Source organism: Cydia fagiglandana, chromosome Z (assembly GCF_963556715.1).
Source record: "Cydia fagiglandana chromosome Z, ilCydFagi1.1, whole genome shotgun sequence".
NCBI classification, from domain to species: domain Eukaryota; kingdom Metazoa; phylum Arthropoda; class Insecta; order Lepidoptera; family Tortricidae; genus Cydia; species Cydia fagiglandana.
The window spans coordinates 20715037-20739062 of NC_085959.1; the positions used below are offsets into that span (position 1 = coordinate 20715037).

Genomic DNA, 24026 nt, shown 5'->3' on the forward strand with positions numbered 1-24026 from the left:
CGCTAGCATTGGTTAAGGTTTCGTAGATTTGGTATTTTTTTCTGTATGCGATGAAATTTAATTTGATATATAAGTACCCTTGTTAATTACTTGTTAATATGTTGTGGTTAATTAGACAATCTACAATTATATGTATGCGGCCGATCAAAAGACTGTTATTGATTTTATGCCAGTGTAGGCACCTACAGCAAAACAAATAATTTCAGTACCATTTCGTACCTTTTCACTTTTCTTTCCTATATGAAAGTCGGCAGGGGCCTCAAACTATTATCACTGTGACAAGATACGAATTGGTATTGAAATTAAGTTCCTTGACCGTACACTACATCCATTTGTACCTTCTTTCTTACTCAAAAAGGTAAACATATCTCCGAACCCACTTGAAGAAACTTGTGCGCTGAACTTTACTAGTATACTACCAACATTGAACTTAAGCTAAGGCTTTCCCAGCGGGATCCTCATGAACTGATTGTAAACATGAAAACAATGTCACGTCAACAATGTCGTTATTTAAAACGTTCCGCGCGAGTCATGCTTGCGCGCAGAGGTCACTTGAGTTCCAAACAGCGTGCGAAGCGGATCGCTCCGCGGTTACGGTCGCGCGCAAGAATCTCGGAATCGCTGTATTAAACTAGTAGATATCAATCTAGAGTAATGTCAAAGGATCCGCCCAGATTGAGCAGGCTCGGAGTGCTGGCGCCAGCGGCACTGGCGGCGTGCATGGACGCCTCGGTGTTGGCCGTGCCGGCGGCGGGAGCCATCGTCTCCACAGTGCTCAAGGAGCTTAGCAAAGCTTTCATGCTTAAAAAGTAAGTTGGTTTTGCTATTATTGTGTAGTAATCTACTCCTAAATGGTTGTGCATTCTACACATATGTAGCTTACATTATAACGGAATTTCTTACGTGGGTAAACACGTAAGTACTTACCTATTGAATGATGTAGTATATATTATATCATAAGGTATCTGTGTTTAACTGCTACGTTATCACGCTGCTGTGCGAATACACTTGTTAGATTTAACTATGTGTCTGTCCTCTATAGGTATATACAGGGTGGAATATTTCTAGAGACTGAGCTCAAAGCATAGTGTTATCTAAGTGGTCTATCAAGTTATTATAATCGTAAAGCTGGATTTAAAAGTAAAACAAAATCATTAAAATGAATTATTTTTATATCAGTGATAACCTTACCACTACAAGTTATTTAAGTACATTTAATATTGTGAGTTTACATTCGATGCTCCGATCTACTTGCTAGGGTTGGAACTTGCAGATTTATGCACTAATGTTTAACAAACTGTATCTAACAATCGGTTAGAAATTTTAACGTGATTAATAAGTGAAAAATGAAGTAGGTACGTAGCCTAAACAATGCCCGTTTGCATAAAAGTCCTTCATTCTGTTCCACCCGATATATACAGAGAGTTGTAAAATACTATTATAAGCCTTATAGTACCTATGGCAAAACAAATTGGTCAGTAGTAAAAACGCTATTAATTGTCTATGGGTATATTTTCCGCCTCTTTGTTATTAACACTAACAGACTATGTAAGCAATACAATCTTGTAAGTAGAGTTTCAAATCTATAGGTAAAAATTGCCTTATCGATTTGAAACTTTGCAAGTATGTAGGTAGGTACACATACACATAACTAACATAACAATTATAATGCAGGCGACAATAAAATAAGCTGGACACATCCCGCTGATTTGATGACGGAGCCAGAACCCTGGTGATTATGAATAATTCATCAATCATCAGAATAACCTATGGCACATAGAACTTATTCTTCTAACCGAAATGGCTTGTCAGCCTAAACGATGTATACAATGTACGTACTGGAGTTCCACAGTTGAGTTGTTTTCACACCACCTATTCGGAAAAGAGCTTTTTCTCAAAAATGGACGGCAAAGTCGACTTTGCCGTCTAAAAAATTGGTCGCGAAGCGCGTAGTTTATGGTCAGACAAAAATTAAAAAGTTAAAAACATTGCAGTCTCGATTTTGGGACTGCAATGTTGCATACAAATTCCATTATTTGTCGAGTTCCAAACTTTTTAAAAATTGAAATTACCATATCAAATGAAGGCACAGGCCCATTAAACAGCCAAACAGATGAATAGTACCGCGACTATTTAGATGTCTCAAATAGGTTGGCGTATTTTTGGCAGATAAATACACTTCTATGTATTTTTTTATTTAAAAAAATAAAAAGGCGGCAAGGGTTTTTTTCTGTCAAAATATATATGTAAGAACGTTGCTTTTGTAAAATATTTCTATGATATTTATATTTCTTGCACCATTTTTGAGAAAAGCACTATATATGACTCGGCTGGAAGGCTACTTGCTGGCTTCGGATTCAATTAAACGGACTCCCAAGGTCGTCCGTTTAAAACGAATCCTCAGCCTGCAAGTAGCTACTTCCGAGCCTCGACAATAATGTACTATTTCTTACCTGCTAGGAGGGATCAATGTGGCACTTATCCTCCCAGCTAGGAGGGATCAAAGTAACACTTTTCAGTTCTAGCACACTATTTTTTCATTTTTTTGCACAGTATTTTTTAGTTCAAATAATCTGTTTAAGCATCAGATCGTAACACTAAGATTTTTTTTATTTACCTCATAGTTGATGTGAAAATCAGTATGTGTCACACGGTATCAAAATTATTTCGTCTTGGTCGTTAACATTTGAATCCCTCATTACGCTCAGGATTCTACTTTAGAATCCCTCACTAAGTTCGGCATTCTATTGTAGAATCCATCACTTCATTGAGGATTCAATGTACGCCCTTGACGGAAATATATCATTTGGATCCCTTGTAACACAAACTACTATTTATTGATTTTTAGTGCTCCAAATCAAACTGTTTTTACACTGGTTTGTAATTTTGACGCGTAACTAGTATACCTAGTTATTATGGAATAAAGAGCCTATTGTATAAATAGAATAGAGCTGAGAATAAGTAGTCTTATAAAAAATAGTAAAAAAACGGAAGTATACAATGATCAGTTCCTAATAGAGCAGAGGTGGGCAGCGCCGAAAACATCTCGAGCATTGAGACCGAGGCCGCTGCAGTCACGGTCACGGAGTCTCCCACTTCCACTGTCATCACTCGATATTGAAACAAATCGTTTTTATCGCGTAAAAAACTATTTCTAGTCTATTTTGTTCATCGACTCTATTTAATCGTCTACAGTACCAACTTAGTCATCCTGATTTCTCTGAAGAAGGATAACAAGCAATTCGTTCAGTCATTAACAGAAATAAGTCAAACTAAAGTTACAATTAGTACTGACATCTTAACAATGGATATTTCCGCGAGTCTACATGGGTACAAGTGTATGAAATTTCACTTGGTGACTAGTGTTAACATCTACACTAGAGATGCACCGGATATCCGGTTACTATCCGGTATCCGGCCTATCCCGCCATTATTTTACTATCCACTGACTTGCACGCGCATTCATTTCGAACCTAGAAATGAGTCCGCGCGAACGTTTACTAGGAAACAAGTCAAACCTGCAGAATGCGCACCTGAAAAACCGAAATGTAGGTATAGTTCCGCCGGCCGAATATCCGGCGGCCGGATACCGGTTATTCGGCCAGTGGCCAGGCCGGATATCCGGTATCCGGCCAAACAACTATCCGTTGCATCTCTAATCTACACATACATGTATTTTATTGTGTCGTACGTGTTTATTGTCAGTAATTAATCGCGTCTTTCCTGTAACATCGCAAAGATAAGGGAATCTGAAGCTTATTTTTATGGTGCAAGGTGTACCTACAGGTGGGATACCTACATTTTTCAGTGCTTGAGATACAAAAAACTATAGTTAAAAATAACGAACAAACAGGGCAATACTGCTAAAAAAATGTAGAAAAATCTTTAGTAATAATTATAAAAGTCTTTAAGGGTCAGAACTAAAATAAAAATTCGAATATATCTAATGAGATATTCCTTTAAACGGGCAATTCTTGTTTATTTATTTATATTTCGATGAAATATTCCTATATGTGGAAATTTGATTTTCGGGGGCGATCTCTGGGAAAACGCACATTTTTGAGTTTTATATGTTTTCCGAGCAAAGCTCGGTCTCCCAGATATTATGTACCTATCTATAAACTATTATCAAATAATTCTTTGAGATGAATTTGTATAGGGCCTCCTGACGCAATTAACAAAATCAAACCAACAAACAAGAACCCAATGAGTTGTCTCACGTCAATGCAACTAAAAATGAAGTCACATAATGTGTAGCCCGTGTAAGCCTAAACAGACCGGTCTCCGCAAACAACACCCGTTCACGAGTATGACGCGTATACCAGTCATCGCCTCCCTCAACCTATATTCGGGTAACTGCGACCCGATCAATGACGCTACCGAGCAAAAAAAATTAAGCGAGCATGACATATTCAAGCTGCTGGGCTGTATTATATAATTAAGTGAGATAAGTACAACATTTTGTGCTAGAATGTTACATAAAATATGTATGTAAGTCTATTTGTATTAAGTATATGTGTAAGTTTATCAACATAGTTTATATTCATATAGAGTCTTGATTACAAATTCTTTTACTTTAAAGACACTGCACCTACTTAATCTTTCTGGTTTGACCCATTGGTTGACTGGTAGAGAATGCCTTAAGGCATTAAGTCCGCCATTTGTACCTTCATGTATTGTGCAATAAAGATTAAAATAAATAAAAGACGGCATATGTCTGATAGGTCCACATAAATACGACAACATAGGTAGGTACTATTTGCAAGGTACGGAACCATGCATGCATATTCGAGCGATACTGAGGCAAATGTTGACTTTCGTTTTCGCAGTAGGGCCTCAGGAACAGGTGGTCCCGAAGATCTAAATATGTATGTAGAAGCAGGTACATATCTCACACATCTGATATGTTCTCTATAACTTCGGTTGGCGGCGTATAAGTTGGTCAGCTTAACCGCCGTTACGCAGTTTTTGACAATGCTTAAAAGCATAAATTAGTTCAATACTTAATTTTAGATATTTTTAAGTAATTAGTGGCAAATTTAATGAGCTTTATTAGATAACCGTTATTACAATACAACCTTCATTGTTAACAAAATTAATTTATAGTTTAACAACATTAGACAAATAATTTATACAGTACCATACATATTAGGTGTACCTATATAAATACTTGTATAAACATAATTAATTTTCTAAGAGTCAAACTCAACTCATGTCCGTGTCTTATTGTAAAGAAATGGTCAATATTGGTGGTTCCTACAGTGTACGTAATAATATGTTGCATACAGCTCTAGTCGCAAATATAAATAAATAAATCAGAACTATTGATATGGTTTTCCATTTTAGAACCATATTTTAAAAAGTTATAAAATGCAAAACAATGTCTCCAGAAACACCGTTTAATTATTTCTTAAATAATTCATAAAATTAATAAATGACCAAGCGGACCGCCGATAAGTGCTTGTGCTGTTTTTAGTTGTTAATAAATTGTCATGCTGTCTTTACTATGTATTATTAATATGTATATGCAATTCTACGTAGAAGGCGTACCTAATTATTCGTATTTTATTGCAGCATTGTTAGGACGTAAGGCATTCAATAACGATTTTGTTTGACGCTTTTAATATGTTGGTACCTACTTCTATGGCGCTTTGTATTTCATGCGAGTCAGATTTATTTGGCAGTTTGTCATCAGTTTTCAAGTCATAAAGTCAGTTCTAATGTAATCCTAAGGCTACATTATTATGAGCTGATATTTTATGGCGTTATTCTTACACATTAGTCAAATCTCACAAACTGTTGAATACCGTTTGTCCGTATCCGTACCGAATATGACGTCATATTGACATTCCTGTTTGTTAGACAGAGACAAAATTTAACATAGGTTTGTAAGAAGTTGCTATTCTAGATATAGGTATGAATAAGGTTAAGGTTTACCGTAAACCATAAGTCATCGATAGAGTCTGTGCGGAAAGAGAACAGTCGTGGAATGTATTGGGCCCCATACATCCCGTACAAAATCCAATCTGTAATGACGACACAAATACATAGAAAATGACACACGTCAAAGACAAATCTTGCAAACCTCCATCTCTTTTTGTGTACGGACGAGTCACAAGTGTCACAACATTAAAAACCCTTAATAACATTTAAAAACACAAGAAAAGAAAAAGAAAAACGAATAAAAAGAAGAAAAAAAAATTTTTTTATAGGGCTGGATCGCCTAAACCGTGCGTCGTAGCGCATAAATAATAAAATTATCGTTCGCCTTCAGAACCACGCGCATTGAACAACCTATCACATTAGGACATGAAACAATCATCATCATAATCATCAACTTTTATTACTATTTCATTGCATGTTTGAGAAAAGCACTATACATGCCTAGCCATGGAAAGGTCTCACCCGGCAAGCCCTTCTTTCCCGGCGTTTGCAGTAATGTACCATTATACAATGGGCTGCAAAATTATTTGTACAAAATAAGTTTACAGTAAACTAACTACATGTCCAAGACAGCAGATTGTTTTTTTTTTCAGATAACTGCCTACGAGTAGGTAAGTACCTACATACATTCGAGTGAGTTCGTTATTGTGTGTAGGTCATAAATGATTAGCCACGCTAGACCGGGCCGTGCCCGGGCCGAGGCGCCCGACTTCTTATTATTATTTTTGTTATTATTTTGGTCATTTTTGCTGACGATCAGCCGGTGGTCACATGGAAGACGAACGGAAGCTCTGTCCCGGCCCCGGCACAGTATAGCGTGAGTCATTCTTAGTGCGCTAAAAGTTCGATAACATTTGAATTGGCCACTACGTTAGCTGAGTGGGAGTTGAGCATCTAAGGTTTTATATTTATACCCTAAGAACATTTAAATAATGTATGAACTTGCACTAAATCACTTTGAAATAATTAAAATAATGTAAAGATCCTAACAGGCCCATTCGAATTTCGAATCAGGATGATATTTGAATCATGTTATTTAGTAACCGTGCGTTTCGCCTGCACCAATGCTTGTACCTAAGATACCTAACTATAACATGATTCATATGCATATCATTCTGATGCCAGCGAGGCCGAAACTAACGCGAAGTTCATGCAAAAGTCCAGTAGGTACAGTATTTTTTTGCTAATATGTCACATGAATGTAATTACAGGTGGTTTCACGGAGTGATGTCGGCAAAGGAAGCGGAGCAATTGATAATGGAAAAAGGCAAGAACGGGTCATATCTGGTGCGCGAGTCGCAGACGCACCCCGGCGAGTTCGTGCTGTCGGTGCGCGCGCGCGGCCGCGTCTCGCACGTCATGATCCGCCGGCAGGTGAGCTTCCATCAACAACATAAGGCTGACGTGCTTACAATTTTAGGTTCAGCTCGCAGCTAAGTCAGGGTCAGTTTTCGGCGATACACTTAAGCTTAAGTCACATCCAGAAATTCTTTTGGTACCTAACAGAAGACACAGCTTATTTGTTTTCATCGTTGTTACAGCGAAAGGTATTATAAATAGTTACTTATTCGTAGCAGGTAAGTAAACTTTCAAAGTATCTCATTAGAGTTTATAATATCGAAGACACATTTATCGGAAGCTTATGTAGGTAGTCTTTTTATGCAAGTTGCTATATCAATTACAGTAGTACTTATGGCTGGTAATTTGTGGGACATTTGTTCTTGATTAAATTAGAAGAGGCATAATTGAAACACGGTATGATTGAAACAAATCTTAAACTAGGATTGAATAGCTATACTATGTACTCGTACGTGTATGATGCCCCCAAACTCTCGACAGGCGGTAGGCAGGCCATGATTGAGTTCTGGGCCACCAGCGCCCGAGCCTTCGAGTTTCGAGAAACTATCAATGTTTTTCATGTATTATTGTGATATTAACTATGCACGATAGATCTGCCACCACGTGTTATTTTAGAACTAAACAATCAACCTTAAAATAATATGCTTCTTATTTAAACATACTGATATCAAAGCCGGACTAGTTATTTTCTTAACAAATAGAATTAATTTTCACCCTCAATATGAAAGCGATTACAAATCTGACGGATGGAATTCCCGCACTCTCGGGCTTCCCCTTGTAGCTAAGATGCAATTTTGAACAAGTTTTGTAACTGTAAATTTCAAAACAATTGATCACCGATAAACCCCATGACTCAGAAAAGCCAATGCATATAAAATGCAAGTTGAATTTTAAATATTTTAATCCTACATATTTATATGATATCATTCTTTGCAAAACACATTATTAATTGATTAGGTTTATATTTATTTCAATTTATTTCACTATTTCGTGATTTTGATGAAACTTAAATGAAACTATTGAATTGAAATGGTATTGCTACCTTTTTTAGGGTTCCGTACCCAAAGGGTAAAACGGGACCCTATTACTAAGACTTCGCTGTCCGTCCGTCCGTCCGTCTGACCGTCTGTCTGTCACCAGGCTGTATCTCACGAACCGTGATAGCTATTTTTCTTTATACCAATGATCATGATAATGATGATGATGATGATGAATGATGATGATTTTGATGATGATGATATTTTAACCAATGATCGTACATTTTCCAGCATTTTTGGTACAGCAGAGTGGTGTTAACGGAATTGGTATAGATAATTTCAACAGAAATGGTAAATTAAGGTTAATATTAACGTACCTAATTAACGCTAATTAATCATTAGGGTTGAAATTATTTACACCAATTCCGTTAACACCACCCCGCTGCACCAAAAATGCTGGAAAATGTACGATGTCTGATTATAACTTAACGGACATAATTCTTTGTGTAGTTTGAGAGCCTTACGCACATACCCGTATAAATTACCAGTCGTTTGTTCGCTATTGTTTTTGCTTCATAATCCTCAATGCCCCTGGCTGTGACTTGATGACACATTGTTCTTAGAGGAATTGTTGGGAGATGAGGCCTTAGGTATGTGGGATCAGTTATTTATTACGTGTTGTGTATTACACATTTTATTGTTCCTTATGAACAAAAAGTCAATAGGTATTGTAATCAGTAACAAAGAAATTGCCGTTGATTGATTACCGACGACAAGAATTTTTTGCTCGTCATTTGAGTAATGAGACGAGTGCTCGAGAAACCCTCCCACACTTGAGCGGAGTAATACGTAATAAATAACTGCCTCCGCGGTCGCTGCCATTTTTTAGGTTGAAGCCTTTGGTTGATATCATACTCGTATTAATAACGTAGGTAGGAATTAATAATCTTAAATCTTTATTCATCCTCTTTGTCCTTTACGTTTTTATTATGTTTATTTTAGGAAATACATGTAATATAATCAAAAAAACATATTAACTAAAATTAAAAATTACATAAAGCTACAACTAACTACAACATAAACTGGCTCCAGATCTATGCCTTTGGGCTGGGTGCCAAGAAGGCTGGCGGCATTGCCGCGGTGGAGGGCAATACCAATGCGTTGCGCAAGGTAGGAGCCAGCCCTCTTGTCACCCGTCGCCTCCACGAGGCGATTTGCCTCCTCGGAGAATATGCCGTGGGCGCCAGGTCCCCACGGCCCAACGGCTTCCACGCCAAACGGCTCAAACATGCAGCCAGAATCAATGGCTGCATATTTGCGCCGCTTGAGGTGTTCAGCCGCGTTGGCGGCCGCACCAGCTCTGTTAGATGTTCCTGGAAGTTGAGACGGCGCAAGGGTGTCCACGCATGTGGCATCCCAAACTAAAGGCCTTCCCATCTTCCAGTGAACAAGGGTCATGCCGTCCGGTCTTTTCCCATCATCACGGGCCAACCCAGACGGTTCCAGAACCGCCGGCACCCCAGCCGTGACAAGAGCTGACGATAAATCTACGTTCTAAACCAGGACTAGATAAAGGTATATTTTCGGTAGGTACCGAAACTACTACCGTCTTTACTATTTAAGTAAGTAAAATTTGCTGCAAATCAAATCATAGCGTAAACAATAAAATTTTGTCAAAAATTCCGATTTCAATACAAGTTTTACTGACTGTACGTTTATTGAGGCGGTCATCGCGGGCGGCAATAAACTAAGTCTAACAAAGGTTGTATCGACTTATAACAGTTGTGATAATCTTGTTCGGGCTCCAGCATCAGGTCCGCTAGACGATCAAGGGTGTGTCAGCGTCAAAGGTCCGGCCATACTCGAGCCGATCGGTCTGGCAAAGGACGAGCATGACCAGCACCAGCAGTGATGAAGGAAGGCCTTTATTGCCGCAAATGTGCCACCCACGACAGTGATTACACCTTTGAGGCGTTTGGGGTGGTCATAACGCTGCGGCCATGGGGGTCTATAGCGCGTCGGCTTGACAGGGATTTAGCGCGCCTTTTAAATATCACATGTGACTGGTCAGTATTTCGCTCACCGTATGAAACGTAATATGATAAACATCGCCAATCGCCATTCAACGTGACAATTTTATGATTATTTATAATTTGTTTTTACCAATTTTTATCGTTGTCGTATGTTATCAATGTTATTATGGTAACTACCTATGTGAAATAAATATCGAATTTAGTTTCTAAATTACTAATAAAATACTGCATTCGTCTGAAAACTTAGGATATTTATCCACTTCTATACCAAACTTGTAACAAATAAATACAAGAGTAACAATCTTTGTACTAGTATCTAATTATAAGTTATCTATCTCGCAATCCTAAAAAATCGGTCGTTTGTACGTGGGTGCGTTTGAGGTGTTGATGTTTACTACCTACTGCTTACATATGCTAATATTATTTATACTGCGCAAAATCATATTATTTCCATTGACCTAATGATATGAGTTCGATTTGTATTAACTTACCTTCTATTTTTAACAAAACTGGATTTGGGCGTCATAATAAACTAAGTCGTCGTCAGATTAGTAAGTCACAGCAATCTGTAGCTAGCCGAATCATAATTGATTCATACACGAATGTTGATAGTTAGGTACGAGTGTAGCGATAACGAGTACCCGTGAAACCTGTTGCCGAACATTTAGCATTCGGCGTCTCGTTTCTCGCAGAAGGCCACAAACTGCCGCAGGGAAGGTCAGAATCATTAAGAACCTTGTGCACATGCATTGCTCCAATTCGTATCATAGTTCGAAAAATTGGACATTGACAAAAAAATAAAAATCACGTTTTTGTATAGCAATAGGTAAGGGAAGACCAAATAAATACTTGAAACACAATATGGATACAAGTACGTATGTAAGTATAAGTACACATTCCTCAGGTATGATAATAATCCCGTACGCTTGACCAATCGTATGAATCATTTTCATCACTTGCATGTAGCTAGTAAGATATCATGTAAAAAATGACTCTGCTAGACCAGGCCGGGGCCGGGTCAGAGCTTCCTTTTAAACTTTTATTTTAAACGACAATCTTCTAATATGAAATTATGACGTATTAAATAACACTTGCACTTGAGTTGCACTGCCTATCGTATCAAAATCGCTGCAGTCTTTTCTCGGTCTAACTCTACCTACCCGAGCAAGAGAAAGATTCCAAAATTGAACCACAAGTGTAGCGAGTGGTTCGAAAAGGGAAATCTTGAGCTTTGCGAGGGTTGCAAGGCTCGTGCAACCCTCGTGGGTTAAACTAATTTTGCTACCGAGTGAACCAACATCAAGATGTGGATAAAACGCAACTTTCTCGTCAGTTTTTTTTCAAAACCCAGAGAGCCTTTACGATCTTTGAGATAAACATCCCACTTACTACTCGTGGTACGAATAGTGCGATGCATGCAGGCGAGTGCATTCGTCTGTTTCACTCGCACCATCGATTAATTGCCGCAGATATTTACACCTGACATGCTCGGCCCGGACTGTACAAGTATCGAGTTAACATCGCAATGACTGTACATGAAAGAAGTTACAATAAACATTAGTTACAGTTCAGTTGTTTTTTGCACGACTGCATATAAAATGAGTGTTACGTTTTGGTTTGTATGTATGTCACTATATTTTCACTTAGCCCGTAGAAATTTAACTTGTATGCTTCCCATTCTCGTACAGTTTGCCTTTGTGAAGAGAGAAGGCTGTATATAATATTTTTTTCATAATCCATGATTAGAAAATTTACTTACGTACCTAAGGTAAGTTAAGCACATTTTAAAATAAACCACCTTTATTCTTCCACTTTTATTTAACTTCAATCTTCTACAAAAAACTTAGCTTTGGGCCTCACTATGCTAAAGATATAAGAAATCTATTTTTCTCGAAAATAGTAGGCTAAAACTAAAATGAACAGCTTTTTTAACAAACTTTTAAGTAAGGAACCAATAAACGCTAATTATTTTTTACCGTAAATTTTTTGGGGTTTATTGTACTTAAAACTTTTTAAAGAACCATAATATATTATCGTCTAATAACATTGAGAATGCACTTTTACTTTTGTAACAAATCGGCCTTGTTAAGAGATTAAAAAACCTCAAAATTAAAATATTTAAATTTCTATTTCATGTACCGGGTCTTATTAAACGTATGAGACGTTTAATAAGACCCGGGATTGGCCCTTGACAATGGGTCTTCAGCCCTCGTACAGCTCCTTATATCTGCTACTTCTATGTGTGTGTGATGTGTTGAACAAATAGGTAATACCAGTGCAACTGCTATTTTTGAATGCTGGGCCTTCCTAACCGCCGGGCTTTTAATATACCTTGCCTACGAGTAGGTAGCCAGGTTGAAAATTAATTTTTCAACCGTAGGAAGTTTTAGCTCCCGATCCCATAAATTAAGATATTTTATATTTAAGTAATTAGACAGTTAAAAGAGGTCTCTCTCTCTCGATTCGATCGCCAAAATGTGCAGCTTCTGCTTTGCAATTGCGAGAAATGGTCACTTTTTAAGATAATTTCTCTATCGGGGCGATTCCGGAGATGAATTAGAGATTCACTAGATATGAAATAGTAAAGATATGTGACGTTCCGCGGCAAAATGTACCTTATGACGGCTGGCGCTCGCGTCACAACAGGGCGTCCCACGGCTATGCCACATGGAGGGAAAGTACCCTAAATATTGTAGATGGAACATTTTACTGAAAGAATACATTATTTTAATTTAAAAAACAATTTAAACTGCATACATAGATTTTTAAATAATTACATGGTTGAACCGGGAATCGAACCCGCCACACGAGAAAAAAAATCATCTGTAGCTTTATCATACCGATCGAAAGGCTTGATCATAAGGATTATTCCCTTATAGGGATAAGTTCGCCTTTGTACTTCCATTACTGTAATTTATTTTTGTAAACCTGTGTTGTGTACAATAAAGTGATTACTACTACTACTACTACTATTATTTTTTGCTAAAGAACATAGTGTCAGAAACAAAAGGAAGACCATGAATTTTAACATTTGATGTGAAATTTAGCGAAATAATCAAAAGAGTGCGGCTTTGTATTCAACAGAATGAGACTACATTTTGAGCATTTGATAAATTAAATTGATTAATTTTGAATTAAAAATGTTAAAATTCATGGGCTTCCTTTTATTTCCGACACTATGTTATTTAGCAAAAAATAATCCGTATGATCAAGCCTTTCGATCGGTATGATAAAGCTACAGGGTGATTTTTTTTCTCGTGCGGCGGGTTCGATTCCCGGTTCAACCATGTAATTATTTAAAAATCTATGAATGCAGTTTAAATTGCTTTTTAAATTAAAATAATGTCTTCTTTCAGTAAAATGTTCCATCTACAATATTTAGGGTACTTTCCCTCCATGTGGCATAGCCGTGGGACGCCCTGTATAATAAGGTACCTTTTGCCGTGGAACGTTACATATCTTTACTACTTCATACCTAGTGAATCTCTAATTCATTTCCCGAATCGCGCCGTATACGAACATATTTTCATAACTATACAATTGTCCTTCCTATCTTACCTTAAGTTTCAGAATGATAAGTATAATTGTGATGTGTGCAGCACAAGAAGTACGACGTGGGCAGCGGCGAGCAGTTCTCGGAGCTGGCGGGTCTGATCGAGCACCTGCGCGCGTTCCCCATGGTGACGGGCGCGGGCGAGGAGCTGCGCCTGCTGCAGCCCGTCTCCGGCACGAGGCTGCGCGCGCACCGCATTCAGAGGAAGCTCTCACAGATGCAGGTACACATGGACAGTCGCCATCTGATATATTGGAGCGGCCGAGGTGCTCAAAAATATCTGAACACGCATTCTAACGCCTTGACAATAGAGGCGTGTTCAGATATTTGTGAGCACCGCGGCCGCTCCGATGTATCCGATGGCTACTGGACAGTCTAGTGCGCTCGACTGCTCTAAGCAAATCCTCGATCTATTGTAGCAGAAGCTAGTAAGAATTATATTTCTTTGTGCAATGCAAAGACTACGTTTAGTGAATGCTTTGATATAAATAAAATTAAACTGCCTTTTCCAGGCTTTTTATATAAATCCCTAAACAAAAGACTATGCGTCAAAATGGTCCCAATACCAACAGATTTGAGAATTAGGTCATTAGATATGTATTTCTATTTACTTCATTTCGTTCTAGGGCACCACGCAGAATTCCATTGCAGAACTGACATATTGGTATTTTAGTCAAAATGTCGTTATTAATTAACACACGTAATTATTACCTACCTAGGGCTTTATTTCTGATAATTACTTTTCTTTGTTTAAGGACATTGAAGATTCGCAAAAGCTCGATAAGAAAAATGGATTTGACGGAGAATTCCAGTCGATTAAGATGTTAGAAGACAGGCACGTGTTTACTACAGTCGAGGGAAATAAACCAGAAAATATTTCAAAAAACAGATACAGGAACATACTTCCCTGTAAGTTGATAACTGAGACAATGTGGGTTACATTAATCTCTACAATATGTATATTATTTTAGTACCTATGGATATAGTTTGAGGCCTGAGAAAGGACACTAGCACAAGCTAGTAACTTAATACTTATAACGTCATCCTATACTATGTTTTGGATTTTACGCAATCCGTATTAGTTTTATTTTTCGTCGCAGTGACGCGATACAATGTCCCTATAGTTTAAATAATATTTTGTATGAAACAAGGATAGGTAACAGCAAATCTAGTTTCTGTTTGGTTATGAAAAATAATGGTATTTACCCGTATTTGGAATAATGTTAACTTAACTGACAGGTTTCCAATATATATTATATACATATATGTATACAAAGTAATAAATTGTCAGTTGAAATGTTGTGAGCCTGTCTGTTGGGTTGTACGTAGGGATTGCAAACCGGACTGGTTTTGAATCCGGCCGGATCCGGCCGGATTTTGGCCTCAATCCGGCGGATCCGGCCGGATCCGGCCGGATTGGTATTGCGGATAAAAAATTCATCAAGTCACGTATTTTATCATGTTTTTAGCGTTATATGCGAAGTTAAGGATATTTTTTAATGGATTAATAAAACGGGTGTCTTAACAGGAGACATAGGCTCTCCGAAACATGTCGCGCGAGTGACTAAAAACAAGTGAGTCTAAACCGTAAATTATTCAATGTTAGTATGTCTCACAACGGTTTAATTCGATGATGGCTGTTGTAAATTTCAAAAATCAACGTTTTCATTACTTAACCACAAATAAAATCCTCTTTTTCTCTTAAAATATCTATAGCCCAACCCACATTTCCAACAAAAAGGTGCTCTCAATTCAACCATTTTAGTTTTAGCAAACAAAATCAATAAACGTGTATACCTATACAAGTACATTTAGTAGCATAATAATAACAAAATAACATATAAATAATAATAATAAATAAATATTATAGGACATTTTTACAAAAATTGACTAAGCCCCACGGTAAGCTCAAGAAAGCTTGTGTTGTTGGTACTCAGACAACGATATATAATATACAAATACTTAAAATTAAATACATAGAAAGCAACCATGACTCAGGAACAAATATCTGTGCTCATCACACAAATAATTGTCCTTACCGGGATTCGAAAACCCAGGATCGCGGGTCCACAGGCAGGATCACTACCCACTGGCTAGGTCAGACCGGTCGTCAAAAGTCAACATATATTTCTCTATTTAATTTTATAAATATTTATTCATTATATTTTAAATGCAGGTAACACTTATTATAAGTGGGCTAAAATGGTTTGTACAAAATAAAACGAAAGAACATGTACATTAAATTACAATGTAACAACACAATAAATTGAATATAAACCAATCCAGTACTTACGGTGCACGGAAATCTCACGACACATATTTCGTCGGCTAGAAGACTGGCGTCAACTAACAAACAAGTTGTTGTGTTGCTGTTTGCGAGCGAGAAAATTCGAATACTGGCGAGAACTTTTAAATTTTAGCAGTGTTTTAAGCTGTTATTTTATATTTTAGCGCTTTATTTCACTTTACCGGATCCGGGACCGGATCCGGTGAATTTTGCCGGATCCGGTATCATGAAAAATGTGCCGGATCCGGCCGGATTACCGGATCCGCCGGACCGGATTGCAATCCCTAGTTGTACGATAGATCTCTCTCTACCACTCAGTATCAACTCCTATAATGTTTCTACAATAACACTTGTAAACTTCGGCACTGTTTGTCTTCTCTGTAATCCATCCTTTGTATCTTTTGATGCAATGACTGTTTGTTGCCATAATAAAATAAAATAAAATGTTAGTTAATGTATGTATTTAGATGACCAAACACGGGTTTTGTTGCGGCGAAGCGGCGAGCATACTACGGACTACATCAACGCGAGCTACGTGCGCGCCGGCGCAGGCCTGTTCGCATCCCTGCACTCCTCCACGGAGAGCCTGGACAGTTTGCAATGTAAACACTCACTATTTCCCTTCTAAATACAACTCTAGGATTTCGGTCAAACACAATAACAAATATATAAATAGTGTAAACAAAAAAAGTTATCCTTATTAGCCGCCGTTACCTTGCAATTTTTGGTTATACAGGGTGGAAAGGCACGACGATCCTTTCCGCAAAAGGGGGATTGTTTAGCCTAAGCTTTATATTTTCTCCATAGAAACTATGTTAATATGGGCAACCGTTTCTAAATTATGGCCTTTTAAACATCCATGCAAAAAACTACTTTGTTCTAACCCTAACAGCTGACAGGGTCAATGAACTTACTTGTAAACAATCAGTATACGACAGGAAATTATGCTAATTTGTTGCCATCTAACCATTCTTAGGTCTGCTTACAACACGGTAAGAATCGTTGCAGGATTTTCGCTTTCTTAGTGGTTCCACTTCTTCAATACTTGAATTAAGTAGTTATGTTATTCCTTAATATTAATAATACTAATCACAACATTGTTTACAACGACAGTTCAAATTGTGACATTGACAACCACTCAAAAGTACGCAATCGTCTTATAAATATCTCTGGTTTCCTTGACTGATAAAAAGGTTTTAGTTTCTTAACACGTTTCACAAAATTATTTTCGAATAATTGGAAACTATCTAAAATAATAAAAAAATACAAGTACCTATGTTGTGTTTGATGCACTAAATGAACTTGCAAAGATGAAATACTAAGAATAAATCAAGAATAAATACTTCTTAAATACCTAACTAACAAACCTTCTTGCGTGGAAGGAAATAGACAAGACGTCTGATGTTTGAAATTCAACTGTCATTGAACTTTACTTATCTACTGTCATATTCTTCAAATAAAAATGCCGTTGTTAGATGCTCGTGGTTATTTAAATTTGTGGGGCTGTGTAAAAGATATGGTGTACCAAACGGAATGTGAAACTGCGGGCGAAATGAGACATTAAAGGCTAATTGCTGCTTTTGACAATCTGCGGAGGAAAAATGACGAAGAGCATACACTATCGCATGGGCAATGTGCGCGGGCTCGGGTGCGGGCTGCGGCGTACATTATAAGACACGGAGGTACATTTGAACACCGTATATGAAGAGAAGATAGTGTTAAATATTGGCAAAAAGTAATTATCTAAGAAAGTAATAGAATTGTTTGTAATATTTTTGCATTCATTTGATTTATTTGTCATTTATGCGTCATTCTGTCAACAATAGGAAAAAAGCGTAAAGCCGTCATGTGCACATGCTATAGGGTTATCACCACAGTTAAAAAGTAGAATATTTGGTATTTTTATTTTTTATTCAATTAACGATTCTTACCAATACCAATCTGCTCTGTATCGCTTAAACGACCTAATACTTCCGGGAAGGATCGTCGTGCCTTTCCACCCTGTATATACAGTTATACATTCCATTAAGTACCTATATGTCTTTACAAATACCTGGGGGCCGATTTTTAAATTTTGATTGCTCGATTTCGTGTGGCTTCCTTCAATACTATATCCACTACCAGGTATTTGGAGTCTACTAATGGAATAATCTACTAATAAAATAAACGAGTGGTCAATACGCAATAGATTTACAATTTCTGTCGCTTGTATTCCAAAAATTAGCAAAATTTCGAGGGACCAAATCGAGAGCTCTAAATTCTAAAATCGGCCTCCTGATCTCCCTGATCGATTTGAAAAATTGTGAAATATTATAAATGTGAAAATAACTCTATCTGACTGTCTCTTTTATTTTATCTCTTCACGCTTAAACCGCAGAACCTATTTAAATTTTAGTTCGGAGATAGTTTCGAGGCCTGTAGATGGACATACATGGGATAGTTTTATCAATCATCATCATCCATCACCATTCTACGCAGTCAAAGTTCGGACAGAAGCTAGTCTCTCTATAATACCTCAGTCAGTGAACGAATATACAAGGAACCCGCCTTTGGGAACATTGCCGTTCAAATTCTCGGCACAAATTAGCACACATACACAATTACGCCTACATTTAAATAAGACGATACGTTTACAGAGCCTGTAATCGAAGCTGGTAAACGGAATAATAGTCATCTCTATTACACAAATGTACATAGCTAAGTGTAGATGAAATGCATATAACGTCAATAACTACCAATCAGCGACATTAATCCGCTAATAACCTTCTTGCTGTACGTACTGGCCACTGAGAGTCCGCGGTTCATATTTGATTAGAATATGACTTGGACAGAGATAGGTTTATGCAATACATTGAAGAACCAGTTAAATAATTCACGTATATTAATTTAATGAAATTAAAAGATAACCAGTTAACATTTTGTTATGAAATGACAGACTAACTCAACATAAGTAAATATTCATTGTTGTATAAATGTATTCCGCTATTATAAGTATTTTTTACAGCTAGGTATATTTTATTATCAATCTGTATGGCAGAGCGAAGTCACGTTCAGGTATAGTCTGTCCGTTTTTTTAAGATCAAGATCAAGTATAGTAAATGTATGGCGAGCTTGATCTTAGAAATCGGACAGGCAATTCAGCCTGCAAAATTTACATGGGTACACGAATCGGGTCAAAAAATGTTGAACAGGCGGAGACACAATAAAGACTCATCCCCACTTTCAGTTCCAATGGAAATATTTTATATGTATATAGCCGGTCAAGCAAGTTTGTCAGTAGAAAAAGGCGCAAAATTAAAATTTTGTATGGGACCATAACCGTTCGCGCGCATTTGGCGCTCTTTTCTGCTGACGGAAATGGCTTGAGAGAATACCTGGTCGTAGCATATAGTCGTGACAGCAGAGGGTGGCTTCAAATGATCAACATATTCAGATAATGTGTGTAAAGTGCGTCAAGCAAATCTTGTCAGTAGCAATGTAAAGCAAACTAAAGTAGGGCAACACTCAAAGAGTAGTATTGCGCTAAGAAAAGCAGCAATGTACAATGTACATCGAACCAAAACTTTTTTTTCCGCTGAGCGCGCCCTGTTACGTACGTCAATTCAAATTGTCACTCGTGGATTATCTATTGAAAATGTTTGAAATTGTTATTAAATGGTATGGACGGACAATTTAAAAGTGTGGTGAATTTGAAGATCTCAAAATAAAATTAAAAGTGGAATATGCTTAAACAAGAATGTAATGAATAAAATCATTGCTTCAGCAGATAGATGTCCTATTGGATTTTAATATTTTATTAGATTTATCAGTTGGAACTGTAGGCATTGTAGGCACCTTATCTTTGATTAAGCACAATTTTATTTAATATATTGGTATTTAATGGTGACACAGCAGAAATATCTCTTGAAATAGAATCGATTCAGAATGTAAACAAAGATGACGGCTGTCATTCGTGATCCACATTCCACAGATAAAACACAGATGACACGCGATTTGCGAATTATTCGAACACAGTGTTGCTAACCCGCGATTTTTCAAATTTGCCGCCGTTTGCTACTGACAAGATTTGCTTGACCCAGTATATTTGATAAACTAATTCATTGAAAGAGTGACAGAAAAAACATATCTACATATAGGAGACCGGGTATGGTTCTCTCATGAGTACAAATCGGTAAAGCAGTTTTATTAAGCTGCGTGAAGTCCTGAAACCTTTTTCTGACAAGTGGAAATCTTCATCTTTGAAATGAATAGAACATATTCTAGATCTCTTGTCAGGCATCCAATCAATTTCATATCTTTCTAATTGGACAGCTTTTGTCCATAGTGCTCTGCGAAAAGGATCTTAAGGGAATCTGAATGGAAAGTAACATAACAAATACTAGAATAACAATACGAAATTTGATAACTAGGTAATTTGAAATAACTAGGTAGTTTTTATACCTCCATCGCATGAAAGAAAAAAGGATGATATAAATATGTAAGAAGGAATTTATTACAATGTAGTATACCTAAATCAAACTAAGTTAATAAAATTGTCTACTTCATTTGGCATAACATCATCCCTATTATCCCCGTAATTTAAAAAGTCGTATGTTATTATGAAAGTCGTATGCAGGTGTTACGTTTTAGCTTAGCACGGTAATATTGAAAAAATGTCGTCATATTTATTCCAAATTTTAGTGAATTTATCTGTTAATTTTCATGTGAAAAGTGATTCCAGTGGCCTTGGTATGAGCAGAGTAACTTCTGCACCACTTCCAGACACATGAAGCCATTTTTAGTTATAAAAAAACGTTGTTTTTATAAACCAATTTAGCCATTTGTCACTGACTGTCAACTCGGTCGAACTGAGGTTGCCAATCGAGCAGTTTGTAAGTACCGCCAATCGCGGGGTAGTTTACGTTGGGTCATAATTGAGCGGACAGAATGTTTCCTTGTATATTCGTTCACTGACCTCAGTACATATTATGAAACAACTTTAAATTTATTTTTCTTACTTTAGCTATAATTGCTGCCGAGGATCTAGCTAAGACCACCTTGGTTTCAAAATCCCTGTCAGACGATGATGCGCTCACGGTGGTCCGGCGTAATATGAACATGGATAAGATCAATGGAAATCTATATCCAGATGCAGGTATTGCACTAAAATATTTATAACCTTATTCTACTTACACCATTATATTCATTATGTAGTGTGCGCGCTACGCGTCACTGACATAGTTGCACCTATAGCGCTAAGCATTTACATCAGTAGAAGGTACCTAATGTATTAACTAAGAAGAAGAAGTAAGAAGCATACTTTGTTGCTAAATCCATATTTATAAGATACCGTTTGTCGCAATTAACGTCTCACATCCAATGGCAATCCTGACATGTATTTATTCTGCTTTCCTAATGTCTACAAATGTTTTAGTTCAAGAAAAGTTATATATCGTCACGCAAGGTTGTCTGCCAACTACGAAGGATGATTTCTGGCGAATGGTGTGGCAAGAAGATGTTAGAGTTATAGCTATGATTACAAATGAAATTGAACGAGGCAAGGTAAGGCGGGAGCGGTATTCTCTAAGTATTGTTTATCTAAATGAATCGATTTCCATTAGTTTTATCAAAAGTTTTTAGACTTAGGTATATTTATTGCAACAGCTGAACAGCATGTATGCGTTCGGTTCGGTATTGATAAATGGATAGTAAAAATAAGTACCTACCTACATAAAGTCTGGGAAAATAAATAATAATTTCATTTATGCACTACATGGCACTACATATATATACAAGGCTTTATGACAAATCAAATTTATACTCATCCCTATTGAAATACCACAGTGAGAGCAATTAAAAAGTGTTAATTTTTATTTTACAGAAAAAATGTGAACGATATTGGCCACTGTCAGGTCTACAGGAATACCACGGAGATCTGCTCGTGAAATCGATCTCGGAAACGTGTTATGAAAACTATATTCTAAGAGAATTTGACGTTTCCGATGGTAAAGATCAGTGGAAAATTATCTACCAGTACCAGTTTACGGTATGTATTTTACCTCTACACATGTTAATTGTTTTTCAAGGGGCACAGTTGTTGTTTAACCCATCGTGCTAATATTAATAACCGAACAAGCGAGGGATTCCGAATTGATGAGCGGAGAGAGTGGTTCAAAAAGTGGAATCGTAGTGTCGCGACGGATTCACTTCAAGAGGTTTAAACAAACTTTGCTTCCGAGTGAAGTACAATTTATTACCACATAACGCGAAGAAAAAAGTAGCTATACCTAATCCAAATGAATGCTATTTGCCAATCTACAGTTTTAGAAACATTTACCTTACTTATTTGTTGTTGTTTGAATTGAAGACCTGGCCCGATCACGGGACTCCCGAGGAGCCGGACGGCGTGCTGGCGTTCATCGCGGAGGTTAACCGGCGGGTGGCGCAGGTCATGAACGAGGCCAATGCGCCAGAACAGGTAAATAACTGAAATAATTATAACGTTGAAATAGATAAAGTAAATAAAAATAATTCAGAAAAAGTCACGCGCGTGTTTTAAAAACGTATCATAAAATACGCGCCGAGTGACCTGTTTTAATACAGGTATATATTTAATATGATGAATGCCGACAGCATCCTTAGTACAATCACAGAATAAATAATAGTACTAGGTACAGAAGACTCACTCTCTAACAAAACGCGTCTGTCACGATCAGCACAGATATGGCCGCTAGGTGGCGACAGCGCCACGCGCGGCTTATGGCAAACCCCAAAATTGGGGTCGAACGGATGTGCTTTTAGCTACCTGTAGCAAAGCGACGAAATCGCGGAGTGAGCCACGCCTGGTACAATGCCTCAAGGGCCTATTTTAGATTTAAGCTAGTTATTCATTTCTTTTAGTAATACCACTGTATATATCTTGCTTGTAAATATATGACGAATTTAGTTAGTTACTTACGAGTACAATACGGAAACCTGTAATACCTGTATACCTAATGTAAGTCTTGACTACATTTCAGAATGTCCTCTGCGTACACTGCTCAGCGGGAGTGGGGCGGTCCGGCACCATGGTGGTCCTTGACATACTTATTGATAAAATGAACACGTCTGGTGAGCATAATTCTAACATCATTTCCATACCTCCTTCGGTTTCTTAGCCACCCTCTACCTAGGTACAGTCAACTGTAAAAATATGGGTGCACAAATCATCTAATAAATATGTCCCATACGAGTAGCTCTTATGGACGCGAATTAAGAACTATGGGACATATTTTTGAATAAGTCGGGTACACCCATATTTTTATAGTCGACTGTACTAATTGTTATTGAGCAACTTAGTATTACTTATTACTCATTAGTGATTTGTGGTATGACCAAAACCGTGTTACCTACAGGATTGAATTGCACGATCGACGTGTACAACACGGTGAGGTTGGTGCGCGCGCAGCGCGGCGGCATGGTGCAAAACAGCTTGCAGTACCGCTTCATATACCTCGCACTGCAGGCCTACATGGACACTAACAAAATTAAATTAAAACGAAAGGCAGGTATATTTTTTTAAAACTTTAATAAAGTAATTTTAATAACTTTAATAAGTAAGTTAAAGTAACCGTAAAAGTGGAAATATCCATGAAGATTGGTTTGTTAATGTTGTTATGTCCATAGTAGGTACCTATCTACATTATAAGCCCCCCTACTCTCAGCCTTCTGTAATCGAGGGTAAACTATGGAACCCTACACTAAGCCGATTTATTATTTTCATTTTGGTACTCCATTTTATGTTTTTGGACTAGTTCATTACTTATTACCAATGCATTCAATGTTTCAGGTATACACCGCAGAAGCTTAAGTAAAATATGCTCCATCACTAACTCCACAAACCAAAGTTTAAAATA

At 37.3% G+C, this 24026-nt stretch overlaps 1 protein-coding gene across 2 annotated transcripts; it reads left to right on the forward strand.

The window, feature by feature from the left end:
* Positions 1-546: 546 nt before the first annotated feature.
* LOC134678378 (tyrosine-protein phosphatase corkscrew-like) lies at positions 547-23707 on the forward strand. 2 transcript variants are annotated; one of them, XM_063536929.1, is made up of 11 exons: positions 547-809; positions 7155-7317; positions 13912-14088; positions 14621-14774; positions 16620-16754; positions 21155-21286; positions 21566-21693; positions 22013-22177; positions 22499-22609; positions 23151-23241; positions 23526-23707. In XM_063536929.1, exons 1-11 carry the CDS (start codon positions 655-657, stop codon positions 23690-23692), a joined length of 1578 nt encoding a protein of 525 aa, XP_063392999.1. In that variant the 5' UTR covers positions 547-654; the 3' UTR covers positions 23693-23707. The 2 variants fall into 2 exon arrangements, with proteins under 2 accessions (XP_063392999.1, XP_063393000.1); XM_063536930.1 differs by lacking the exon at positions 22013-22177.
* Positions 23708-24026: the final 319 nt, after the last annotated feature.